We start from the raw sequence: 13,978 nt of genomic DNA, 5'->3' as shown, positions 1-13,978 counted from the left end.
AATTAAGTAGCAATTCCTATAATACACATAAGATTCACTTAAAAACATAACTTACTTAATAAGGGCTGCAATTATTTGAACATTTAATGCTGATCCATTAATAAAACGATCATGCAAAATCTGGAACCCATTTAAAGCGCCGAACTTGTTGAGAAGATCCACCAGCCAACCCTGTAATACAGTTAATGAAAGAGGCTGACTTCCTGATTTTAAGGAAGAAAAGCAGCATCTGAAGTACTTTCTTGATTAAAACAGGAAATTCAATAAAAGAAAATCATTATGTAAAATCATCTTTGAAATACTTCATATTATTTACAGTAATCCTGTGAGAAAAAAGCAAAAGCAACAGTACAGATTAAATCACTAGGGCACAGTTGTTTGTACCAACAGAACTCATGAACAGGAATTAGATGCCAGGTTTCTATTTCAGAGATCCCACTGTAGGAGAAAATCTTATTATCTGAAAGTTATTTTTAAAAACTTAGGGAGATTAAAGAACTTTAAAAAATAAGCAAAGGATATTTGGTAACCAAAAATAATGTTTGAATTTACTTTTTATTGTAGTTATAAATAATTAAAAATTCCCTATGAAAACAATAATCTTAAAGCCCGAGAGTGAACTATTAATTAAAAGCTAACCCTGAAAAAAAATAAAATAAAATAAAAGCTAACCCTGGTATTTTTGTTGCTCCTCACTAGAACATGTTGGCTGATGCTTTTGCTGGCTCATGCCAATTCTCAGCTTAGAGTTAACCAACGATCCAATAACTATGGACTGTCTTTCAAAATCTTCCCTAAGGGACAGCAATCACTCAAAGTCCAATACAGTTAGGACAGCCAATGGTTTATGGAGTTAAAAGCATGCTTACATGCAAAAAAAGAGGTTATATACATATCTAAGAATCAAATCGATCTAAAAAATTTATGTACCCAAGACAACCTTTTATACCTTGGTTTCTTTTAAAAGGCCACATTTTAGAATCCACTGAGGGAAAACCAAGGGCAGGGGGGAGGTAATTTCGCTACTAAGTCTTAAATACAAATAATTTCTACAACACGTACTTAAGACAAAAACAAAAAAATGTGTCCAGGACAAAGGGAAATGAAGTATAAGGTAAGGCTTTCTTTCTTTCTTTCTTTCTTTCTTTCTTTCTTTCTTTCTTTCTTTCTTTCTTTCTTTTTTTATTTATTTTTTGTTAGGTAATGCTTTCAAAGAGACTTATGTTAGCTAAAGGTGGTTTTGATAGGACTTTATATCTAAATTAAATTCTGTACTAAATTAACCATTTTTCTATTTAAGTTCATTATAGTATTTTCCTATCTTTTTATTTGGTCTTAAAAAGTTATTTCTAAACAATTTAAAACTTGAACATTTTAATTTATGAGTCCCTTATGGCATTAAGCAATTCTGTACTTCAATTTCCCCAGAAGCTAGAATGAGACTGATAGGCTGATACGCTCAGTAGTTATGTACAACACGAATATATAAAATAGTGTATGTGCATAAGGTTAAAAAAAAATTCTAAAGCGAATCTTACTAAACGTTTTCAGCTTTGATGTTATGCTTAAGCAATTAGGAACACTCTAATTAATAATACTCAAGAGCTAGGCTTCAAAGAAAGATATAAAGAGATCTTCAGCCAGAAGCCATCTTAAATCAAGTTATTATTCCCTGTGAGTCTCTTGAAGATTATCATTGAACTATACAGCAAAAATCACAGGTATATTTTGGAGATTGTAACTGTTTAGATACTAATTTGATTTACCAAAACAAAAACAGGCATGAAGTGGCAAAAACACGAATCTTGGGAAATATATTAAAAAAAATCCCAGCCCTCAGTTTAACACATTTTCAGGATTTCCACTTTTAACAGAAATAAACCAAAGTTTTATGTATAAATTCAAATTATCTTGTCTAGGTTTTCCTTTTTATAATGCCCATATTAAAAAGTCTCCCTAAATTCTAAAATTTAAAAACTATATATTGTTATTTACTATTTATTAAAAGATGTACAGTTCTAGGATAGATTTTGTATACTGTTTATGCCAATATAGAACATTTACATTCAAGAACTTTTACATTGATGCATACTACATATATTTCATTGATACTTACAAATTTTAGTTTCTTTCATTTATAATTTCTATAATTTTACTTTTATGACACATTATGAGACATTTACAGGATATACTTGATCCTCAAGTCAAGACATTAGAATATCTACAGTGATCATGGCCAGGGAAGGGGGCAAAGTCGCCTCCCATTCTACCCTTATTTATGACGAAAATTATGGCCTGCTTCATATTAACTCAATTTATGACTATTTCCCAAGGAGCTGGGAAGAAACAATGGGGATTAACTGCAGAGAAAGCTAAAAAAACACAATCCAAAACAATTTTGTCAATTCTGCTTCAAGTAAAGCTGGAAAGGAAAAAAGAATCCAAAACACAAAATAATGCAGAATCCCTTCAATAGGAACGTGAAACTACTCTTCTTCACATTAACAAGCAGTTCAGATCTTTTATAGCTCTGTTGGAGACCAAAACTGTATTAATTAGAAAATAACAAACCAACACACTTTTGGTGATCGAGGGTCTGGAGAACGAGCAAAGAGTTCATCTTCAGGCAACTGAACACTTGAGGAAACGGATTCACACGGACGTGTACCATTGTAGATATGGAATTTGCAATGAGGATTTAAGGCCATGGAGAGAAGTTCTAGAAGTGGAAACCAGTCTTGGGACAACTTGGCCACACATAGTTCCACCAGGCGATGAGTATTGTTGATAATACACCTCTGTATTATATAAGGAGGAAAAGTGATTTTTAGAAGATCAAAACACTGTAACTCCAAATAGAAACACCTTCCTATCTTAACTATATTTTAATTATGATCACTCCATTTTTAACACTGATCGTTTGAATTGTTTAATATTAGGATCAAACTGATATATCAAAAAACCAACTAACATTTACTATCCTTTATACAGTACCTGCTTAAAAAAACATTTGCAATGGCTTACAAAATGAACAAGGTACTGCTCTACATCAACAGATAAGATGCAAATTTTTTTCCTCTTTGGAATTTGCACAGTAGAGGCAGCTATTCTAAAATATACACAGTATTTTATTTATCTAAGATGGAACTGATTTGCTATCTAAGCCTCAATGAATGGAGGTGATAGCACCTCCAAAGTTTCCATTTCCTTACTTATAAAGTTACACGTTGAATTTGAAGATGGGATTTCTGTGCTATAGTTCTATCTGAAAAATAGTTCACACAGCACAAAAATATCTGCTTCACAATTTATGACTAGATTTCCACAGTATGAATAGAGAAAGAATTTGAATAATTTTGGCATTCTACAGACCTAAGATGCATGACTTTTTTTTAGTTTTTAAAAACTCTGAAGTTCCATTGTATCTTATAATCAAGGCCTTGTAGTTTCTTCAACTGAAGGTACTGTAGAGAAAACCGGTGTTTGCCTCTGCCAATCACTTGGGCATAGCATGAACCTGAGACCACTTTATCCATTTAAGGAGTTTTTTTTGTTTCACAACGATAATCTGATTTCAAATTACAAAACTCTTTGAATGCTGGCCTGTTTAAATCTTTTTTTTTTAATTTTTTAAATTTATTTATGATATCACAGAGAGAGAGAGAGAGAGAGAGGCAGAGACACAGGCAGAGGGAGAAGCAGGCTCCATGCACCGGGAGCCCGACGTGGGATTCGATCCCGGGTCTCCAGGATCGCGCCCTGGGCCAAAGGCAGGGGCTAAACCGCTGAGCCACCCAGGGATCCCCTGTTTAAATCTTCAGGAGACTTTTACCCCCTCTAAGATACCATAATTGACACGTATGGGTTTCTTTCGCATCTCTTTCTGTATGGCAAGTTTATTTCTCTGCATTGAGCCTTTGTGTCCCACGTATTTGATTCCCCACCTTAGTTAGGTGTTTTCCTTCCTTGGTGGTCCATAAAATAAATGTGTGGTGCATTTCACAATTAATGAAACATGGTGAACAGCCTAAGGTCACAAAGCACCCAGGAGACAGATTAAACCAAAGGTCTCTAGTTCTAAATCTCACACTCCTAAAAGATTATGCTTCCCTTCGATAGAAATTATAATTTATAACAAGTATTTTTAAAGTTTCTCAGTTTTAGACCTTTAATTCAATTAGTGGATCAAATATACAACCAAATATGTATTTTACATATATATGAGAAAACACAGGCAACACTAGGAAAATGATTTTTTAAAGTCAAATGAAAGACTCACATGAATTTCAAACTTCCAGCCACTCACTGCCTCGTCTGTAAGGATTTTAGTGAATGATATTGTTAGCCCATCTCGGAAAAATCGCTGACATGCTTCACTTTTAACATCAAGGCCTAAGAAAAGGGAAGACAATTAATGTAAACAAAGTATTTTTCTGGTTGTCTCAAAATGTCCAATTATATGATAAAAAGTAATAATTTACTGAGAGGTAAGAAATTCAGACTAGCTTTGGAAAAAACTCACAGCATTATCTATCATTATGAGGTCAAAAAGATAAACATACATAGGTATTATCAAAGTTCCTATGCATCAAGAAGGTAGCTGATTACGAAACAAACAAAAAAAAATCAATGAATTTCAAAACTATTTAATTGAATAAAAGCACATCAAACCAAGTAACAGCAAGGTGGACTGCAAACATTTCAAATTATGACAACAGACCTTAAACACAAAATGGTTACCAGTACCATTGAGGGAATCTAAGTGCTTCACAAAATTTTACTCTCTGAAGATAAACATTAAACCGTAGGAAATGATGTGTTTTTTTTTTTTTTCTTAAAGATTTTATTTGTTCATGAGAGACACAGAGAGAAAGAGAGAGAGGCAGAGACATAGGCAGAAGGAGAATCAGGCTCCCTGAAAGAAGCCTGATGCGGGACTCAATCCCAGGACCCCAGGATCACGACCTGAGCCGGTTAGATGCTCAACCACTGAGCCAACCAGGTGCCCCAGAAAATGATGTTTCACAACTATTTTTAAAATCTAATTTTAGTTGTACATGATTCATTAGACATCAATATCCTTAAACTATTTTACATAAGTGTTTCATTGAGTAAGATGAATGGTTTTGTCTCAAGTCTCTCTTGACTGTACTAGCATCTATGCTTCTGTATAGTTTTGCTTAATTTCATCTAATTTCAGAAGGGCAACACAGCGACATACCCTACACCTCACCAAACACAAAGAAAAACCTTTTCTCATAATTATTATTTTTCTGTCTCAGAGAGAGAAAGAGTGGGGGAGCACACACACTGGAGGAGGGGGGTGTGTGAAGGAAGGGAGAGAAAGAAAGAGAAAGCAAGCGACGGTCAATCTTAAGCAAGATCCATGCTCAATGCAGAGCACTTAATTTGGGGCTCAATCTCAGGACCCTGAGATCATGAACTGAGCCAAAAGAGTAGGATGCTCAACCAACTGAGCCATCCAGGCACCCTTTGAAAATCTTTAACTCTTGAGGACAAAGTGAAAAGCCACTCAATTTGTATATAAAGTGTTCTAGGATCTTGATTGCACAAGAGAGGACACTGAAACTCAGGATTGTATTTAAAAATCTGAACCTTTCCTAAAATAAACCATGGTCCCAGAAAAGAAAGATAGTGGGGGCTACATGTCCAGTGAATGTCAATGAATAGTAAATAAAATACCATTGTGTGTTCTTACCTAGCATTGTACAGCCAGGAAGTACAACATGCCTAGTGCAAAAATCTTCAAAATTCTGCTCAATAAATGTGTAAATGAACAAAAGAAATTTGGCAGCAAATAACTGTAATCTGAAAATGTATTTTTATACTTTACTAGATTATTTTTACAAGATTAAAAAGGTGTGGAGAGACATTCTTTAAATAAAGGAAGGTAATTATTCTAAGATGAAGGAAGTATCACCCTTGCCATGGAGACAAATGTAAGCAGAGTAATTTTTATAACAATCAACTTCAATTTTGATAATGCCTAATGACGGAATACATCCATAGCTACCCTATTTCAGATATTGAAACGTTACTGCCACTTTCCTAATTTCCAATGCCTTAAAAATGAAGACCATATTACAACAGTCGTCCTTTACTAAGAATTCAACTGTACCTAAAGCAGACCCAAGTCATTAAAAAAAAAACCTACTGCCAAGCTTTCACTTCTATACAAGGTAAAAACATCAGACCTCATCTTTCATGCTTTTCTTTAAAAAAGAAATTAGATCTTTTCTGTATATTTAAAAAAAATAATCAACATGCAAACTAGACAATTATAAAATACCGAAAATCTTAAAAATCTAATAAAAATGAATATACACAAATTTTATATATGACTTCGGTGAGTTCACAAACATGCCTGAAGGCTGTCCAAAGGATCTGAACCCTTGTTCTAGGTATGTATCATAAGCAATAGCAAGAAAACTTAAGTTAGACGTTCTAGTCCAGGAATATCCAATAAGGCTTTTTAAAAATATTTTTATATATTGATTCATGAGACACACAGAGAGAGAAGCAGAGCCACAGGCAGAGGGAGAAGCAGGCCGCCCGGAGGGAGTCTGACATAGGGCTCGATCCCTGGACCAAGATCATGCCCTGAGCCCAAGGCAGACGCTCAACCACTGAGCCACCCAGGCTTCCCCCAATAACTGTTTATAAGAGAGGAACAAAGTCTTCAGGGATGAAGTGAAAATGTGTTAGTAGTATACATTATGAAAAGCATAAGAACATCCAAACTTACCTTTTTTACTAAGATCAATAGCAGCTTCTAAAAGCACTTCTAATTCCCCTTTCGGCAAAACTGGAACCACCCATCGAGGCCTAAGAGTTTTAAATAATACAAAAAGATGCTTATTGGTTGCACTCTAAAAGAAGCACTATAAATGAGTTACTAATTATACTTGCCTCACCATGAAAATATTAAATATTAATAATAAAAAATGTTAAAATATTAAAACAACAAGGTTGGCAGAATATCTACTTTGTGGAACTAAGCTCCATCTGTTGTCTCTACAAAGGGAATTTTTTAAAAACTGTCAAACAAAAGATAGCAAGGGGGAAAGGAAATTATTTTAATAATAATATAAAATTAGAATAATAATCAAGTTATCAATTAAATGGATACCTATTGTTCACGTTCATAGGAAAGTGCTCTTTCAGGATTATGATGAACCTCTTACCTGCCTTCAATTTCCTCACAAGGCAGCAGCATTTAGGTGGAAAATGACAGATTTCTGCCTCAATTGATAGTCAGTTATTCCTGAAGGTTAAGGGAGATGTGGCTCTCCAAGTCTCTCTGCCACCACAGGTACCCTCCTCCCTCTAAGAAGGATGCAGCAAGCACCCAGGCGGTGTTTTCTCCGGCCCCAGTGGCAGCTCAACTATCTTCAAGGCTACTTTCCCCTACCCTGACCCTCTCTCCTCACTGCTCCCCAAACCCTTGTTTTGAGAAAAAGTGCTCCATGACTATATATTCAAATGCATACCACCCTTGTCATTGTTTTTATTCACATAAAAACACCATTTGTATTTATCTTCCCCTGAGAATTTATTTGCTAATACACAACTTTGTCCTCAAGTCTGCATAATAAGCACCCTTTATTAACCACCACCAATCACCTGACAAATCAAAAAGCAACTATAAAACCTTTTGCTAGGTCTCTGCTCTAGAGAAAACATACTCAGAGACACTAAAATAACTACAATTTCTGGTTTTTTGACTACAACTCATCGTATACCATTATATGTATCTACTAAAATTACAAAGTGTTCTTTCAAATATACTATTACAAACAAGGAGTTAAAAATATATTAATAGGAAAAAATTTCAAGATAAATGAACAAGTTATAAAATGATATAGTAAAAACCTCTTATCTGTAGAAAAATCAATAAAAATGATAGTAAAAGTAAAAATAATCTGAAAAGCATACTTCTTATGGTTAGTAATTTTTTAATATATCTGTACAGAAGAAGGAAATTATAGAACTTTATCAACATAGTATTTCCATGTTCAACAATACATATATTACATATATAATCAGAATTTGGGGGGGGAGGCAAGGGGTTTCTATGTATTATATACGTAACAGAAACTGATTTTTTAGAAAGTGAAACACAACAAGGAAAGTTAGTAAAGTCAAATGCTTCTAAGTTTATTTTCCTTACTTTCCTTTTCTGCTTTGGTGGCAGTGGTGATGGGAGGATTTGTCACACCTCCCTAGCACTCACTTGTTGGGCCCCACAGCCTTGGTGAAGACCACACCCATGTGGGGGTTCCCCAACACACTCTTCCTTTATCTTCTTTAGACCTTTTTCTACCCCTGCACACAAGCTTAAACTTTCACTCTCAGAGTTGCCCACTACAAGTATAAAAAATTATTACTCCGAACTTGCCCCTGAGGTGAAGATCAAGAGAAACAAAAAGCTGAGATGGTTAAATGCCTCAGACACTCGAGAGTTCATAAGGGGCAGGCTGTGAGGAACTCAATGTTCTGATGACCTGGCTTACCTCAGGGACCAAGTAAAAATTATGAAAATCATCCAGCAGCTGTAGCAATTAACGTACCAATAAAGAAAAAATGAAGAAAGAAAAAATCTTCATAAACTCTGAAAGAGGGAAATCACACATATGGTTCTACTTCAGAAACACACCAGCATGGGTCATCATCATTAATCTGAAAACTTTATTGACACTGTTACTCCCTTCCATTCTTTAAATCCATTAAGAACCACAGGTTACAAAGTATTTGGTAAGCACTAAGATGTTAAGGCTATTAAAGAGGTAGTGTGGCTACTATAATATTTCTGTCCACTCTCTTATTTACTACTAATAATTATGCTGAGAAAATGTTGGTTTTCCTGTGTATTACACATATTAAGAAAACAAAACTAATTCACCTATTGATCATGTCATCCAACTTCGCCAGGTCAGTATGTGGAAATGCAGGTTCCTCATCTTCAAGCTGCGGTGGGGCATCACCTTGACCTTGTTCATCTGGGGGAGTTGCCGGGGAATTTTCATTAGAAGAATCAGGCGATGAAGTCTTAATAAAAAATTAGATTATTTCAGACTTAGGTTTGTATAACATATGTACATCTAATAAGTCAAACACAGTAAAGGGAAAATTTTAAAGATAAAAATCACTGTATCTTTATGATGTTTCAGGTGGTCTCTGTGATATTATACTTCAAAATAATTCCATTTAATTCTTAACAGCCTAAGAAGCATTGAACAGTCATTTAATAGATGAAAAACCAAACTTGGACGTTAAGTAACTAGCCCAAGGTCACACAGGTTCAAATCTATGGTCAGGATTTGAATCCAGGTTTAGCTCTAAAGTTTGTGTTTTGTTTTTTTTTTTAAACAATTTTTATTTATTTATGATAGTCACACACAGAGAGAGAGAGAGAGAGGCAGAGACACAGGCAGAGGGAGAAGCAGGCTCCATGCACCAGGAACCCGACGTGGGATTCGATCCCGGGTCTCCAGGATCGCGCCCTGGGCCAAAGGCAGGCGCCAAACCGCTGCGCCACCCAGGGATCCCTGAAGTTTTGTGTTCTTAACCACAATGTATATTGCTTCTCTGCTTCCATTTCCTATTATATGAGCTCTGTCACAACAGGAATTATTGTACAAATATGATACAATGCATTTCACATTTCACAGACAGAAGGTTCTGAATTCTAACTTTCATTTTTTTAATTTGAAAGGAAAAATTTTTATTCAGCAATTTCCGTAGTCTCAAACGACTACCCAAACAATTATTAAAACTTCATGGGACTCCTGGGTAGCTCACAGGTTGAGCGTGTCTACCTTTGGCACAGGGCATGATACCGGAGTTCCGGGATTGACTCCCGCATCAGGATTCCTGTATGAAGCCTGCTTGCTTCTTCCTCTGCCTGTCTATGCCTGTCTCTGCCTCTCATGAATAAATAAAATCTTTAAAAAAATAAATAAAATTTCATAATTGCTGTTTCTAAATAAGCTACATCATTTTCAACTAATAGGTCTAATTTTATTCATTTTCATTCTTCATTTTTAGCATCTTTCTCTTTCCTCCTTCTTTAGATATGCATATTTCTGAAACTAAGTAAATGAATTTTATGACCCTTACATTATTACTTTAGAGAGCAGATGGTATTTTCTCTTTTAAACTGAAATAATTTTTTTTTTTTTTAAAGATTTGTTCATGAGACACAGAAAGGAGAGAGAGAGAGAGGCAGAGACATAGGCAGAGGGAGAAGCAGGCTCCCTCCAGGGAGCCTGATGTGGGACTCCATTCCAGGACCGGGGGATCATGCCTTGAGCTGAAGGCAGATGTTCAACCACTGAGCCACCAATGCAACCTGAAACCAGTACAAATTTTAACCTGATTTTTGCTCATGTGTTCTTGAAGTATCCTCTCCCTATCATTTTATTACCTACTGAACAGCTGCATAAGTAAATGCACATATTGAAGACAGCTGGGCATATCACTATTAATATGTTCTACTTAGAAAAGTTATGCATGAACTTATAGAGCCAATTTGCAACCAAATGGTGAACTTTTATTTAAGATGGTAAACACTGTCCAGGTGCTACAGAGCTAGTCCCAAGACAAAAGAAAGAAATCTATATAGCACAGAACTCAAGTGTTAGAAGCCCAACAGAAATATTAGCACTTAAAATATGTTAGGAAGTCTGCTTTTTAAAAAAAAAAAAAAAAAAAAACCCTCTCCCCTGGTACATATGTATTATGCATGCTCACAAAAATCATAGATAAAAGTAACTAAAACATGTAATACCACACCAATAGATAAGCAACACTGACATTTTTAATTATTTTCTTGCAATCTTTGTTCTAAGAGCCACAAATCTCATCTAAATTTTAAAGTCGAGATTTTACCTGCTTAGGTAAAATCTATGTCCTTTTCCATTCAACATTTGATTATTTCCCTACATCATTAAGAATCGTTTTTTAGGAGGAAACTGAGTGGGGAAGAAATTAGAGAGGAAGACAAACCATGAGAGACTCCTAACTCTGGGAAACAAATAAAGGGTTGCAGAAGGGGGAGGTAGGTGGGCAATAGTGTAACCAAGTGATGGACATTAAGGAAGGCACAGGATGAGATGAGCAGTGGATGTTATACTATATGCTGGCAAACTGAATTTAAATTAAAAATCTGTTTTAAAAAGTTGATTAAGGGTCACACAGTATTAAATAAGATAAAATTAAGGGATATTTAGTATTTTGCCTTTTTTTTTTTAAAGATTTAATTTATTTATTCATGAGAGACACAAAGAGACTGAGAAAGAGAGAAAGGAAAGGCAGAGACATAGGTAGAGGAAGAAGCAGGCTCCATGCAGGAAGCTCAATGTGGGACTCCATCATGGGACTCTGGGATCACGCCCTAAGCCAAAGGCAGCTGCCCAACGTCTGAGCCACCCAGGCGTCCCAGTATTTTGTCATCTTTATGCCAACATTAACAGAGCTGTAATGACATTTTTTTACATATAAATCTTTGTGGTGAACTTCAGTTTTTCCTTAGAATAGAATCCTGGAAATATAATTACAATAATATGTTTATAAACTCTTTTAGGAATACTGACATACATAATGCCAAATTACATTCCAGAAAGTTTGCACCCTCTAATAACCACACCCAGAGTTTTCAACCCACAGTACCTTTGCCAAGGAGGTTTCATTCAAGACCAAGTTTCAATACATACTAGAATTTCAATTTTTCTCCTATAAAAAACACCCTTTAAAAATTGTACATCAACTGAAATTTTTAATTTATCTAAGAAATTCCTTTTATGCCAACATATAAAAAGCATATTCCAAAAGGGACCCTTAAATTGGATAATTATTAATGCTATAGTTGATTTTCCTTGGTCCAAGAGTGTCAAATCTTGTGAAGTAACTAAAATTCTAACATTAAAATGTAGAGAATAAGAAAACAAAAGTGAGGGATTCTACAGACAGCTAAGAATGTAATTTTTGTTCTTTTAATCATCGGTCAGTCCACTCAAAAAAACATCAAGAGCTATAAGAGAACATAAGGCAGAAGCACAAACAGGTGAATATCACAAACCCAAGAGCTCTAAAAATTATCAAATGTACCTTAAAATAAAAGTAATAGAGTAGAGGCTTAATATCTGTTTAAAGCCAAGCAAGCCACAAGCACTGCAAAAGAAGTTAGGACTCCATGCACAATGCAGTTATAAAACAGAAAGAAGATACAATGATTATTATTCAGCCATAAAAGAAAAAAAAAAAAAAAAAGAAAAGAAATCTTGCCATTTTCAACAACAGGAATGTATCCAGAGGGTAAAATGCTAAGTCAAATTTAAGAAACAAACAAACAAGGGAAAATGGAGACAACCACTTTTTAAAAAAATTTTAATTCCAGTATAGTTAACATACAGCAGACTATTCAATATAGAGAACTGGTAGCTGCCAGGAGAGGTAGGTGGGGAATGGGTGAAACAGGTGAAGGGGATTAAGAATACATTTATTGTGATGAGCACTAAGGTACAGAATTGTTGAATCATGTTGTACACCTGAAATTAGTATTTTTTTTAAAGATTTTATTTTATATTTTTTTGACAAAGAGAGAGAATAAGCAGGGGCAGTGGGAGGCACAAGGAGTGGGAGTCACAGGCTCCCCACCAAGCAGGGGGATTGACTTGGGTGATTGTGACCTGAACGCAGATGCTTAACCAATTGAGCCACCTGGGCGCCCCAAATTATACTTGAATTTTAAAAATAATTAAGTAAAATGTTAAACAGAAAAGAGAGCGAAACATACTGAAACTCTACTAGCTCATTGTTTTTTTCGTTTTTTTGTTTTTTTTTTTAAGATTTTATTTATTCCTGAGAGATGTAGAGAGGCACAGGGAGGAGAAGCAAGCTCCATGCAAGGAGCTCAATGTGGGACTCGATCGCAGGACTCTGGGATCACGCCCTGAGCCGAAGGCACTCAACCACTGAGCCACCCAGGCATCCCTAGCTCCTGGTTTAAAAATAGATTCTTTGGCATCCAACACAAACCTTTGACTATGTTTTAAAGAAACCCAAACACTAGGTAACAAATCTATGACACAAGAAAGGCTTAACAACACTAATACCTGTGACTATTACTTCAGTATTTTATGGCTTAAACGTGGAAACTGGAGAGGAAAAGGAATAAAGGCAACATATTTATTTGGTAAAATAAAATAAAAACCTGATTTGCTCACTTCTCTAAAATGGCAGACAGAAAAGAAGGAGGGCAAAGAGAGACAGAGAGCACATGTGCATCTCTTTTGTACCCTATCTGTAATAGATCATCTAACCTATAAAAACTGGACAATGAGAACTTATCCCCAAATGACAAATTTAAGTACCCTACAGTAACAATATTTTTGCCTAAAAACTTATCCATACAGAATTCTACATAAACATGCACCAACTGTAAGCCAGATGTCTGTCATTCATGTGCATGCACCTCAGCTATAAAATCACTTGTAAGTGTTGAGCTGCACATCACAAATTTTAGTATGTTTGTCTTATTTGGTTATTAATTGATACAACTGCATATATTAGGAAAAGTAGCTGAAAAGCAATTATTAAACTTCCACTTCAAGAAATGAGAAAAACAGCAAGTCAAATTCCAAGGAAATGAAAGGAACAAAGATAAAAGGTTAAAATATACAAGTGAGGAGGGGAGAGAGAATTGAAGCCAAAAGTTGGTTTTGGAGCAAGTTTAATGAAATAGATGAATCCCTAAGGAAATAGTCCTCAGAAGAGGGAAGGCAAATTAGCAGCATCAGAAATGAAGGAAGAGAAATTACCACTTTGAGACATTCAAAAGATAATAGGGAGGATATGAGAACAACTATACCTCAGTAAATTTGAAAATCTAGATGAGTATACGAATTCCTTGAAAAACACAACTTACCAAAAGAGAACACAAACACACACTCCAAAA

At 35.2% G+C, this 13,978-nt stretch overlaps 1 protein-coding gene across 9 annotated transcripts in view; it reads right to left on the bottom strand.

Moving 5' to 3' along the window:
* The window catches only part of USP9X (ubiquitin specific peptidase 9 X-linked), a 482,011-nt gene that overhangs the window by 93,648 nt on the left and 374,385 nt on the right, over window positions 1–13,978 (bottom strand). For all 9 annotated transcript variants that reach the window (XM_072744845.1, XM_072744840.1, XM_072744842.1 and 6 more), the window contains 5 exons: window positions 8,924–9,069; window positions 6,767–6,846; window positions 4,280–4,392; window positions 2,580–2,798; window positions 56–171 (listed from right to left, as the gene is read on the bottom strand). In XM_072744845.1, the coding sequence (XP_072600946.1) occupies window positions 56–171; window positions 2,580–2,798; window positions 4,280–4,392; window positions 6,767–6,846; window positions 8,924–9,069 (674 nt within the window). The remainder of the gene's footprint in view (window positions 1–55; window positions 172–2,579; window positions 2,799–4,279; window positions 4,393–6,766; window positions 6,847–8,923; window positions 9,070–13,978) is intronic.

The sequence above is a fragment of the Vulpes vulpes genome, chromosome X (assembly GCF_048418805.1).
Source record: "Vulpes vulpes isolate BD-2025 chromosome X, VulVul3, whole genome shotgun sequence".
Lineage (NCBI taxonomy): Eukaryota > Metazoa > Chordata > Mammalia > Carnivora > Canidae > Vulpes > Vulpes vulpes.
Note: the sequence above shows the minus strand (reverse complement) of the source record. Positions and strands in the feature narration are given on the sequence as shown.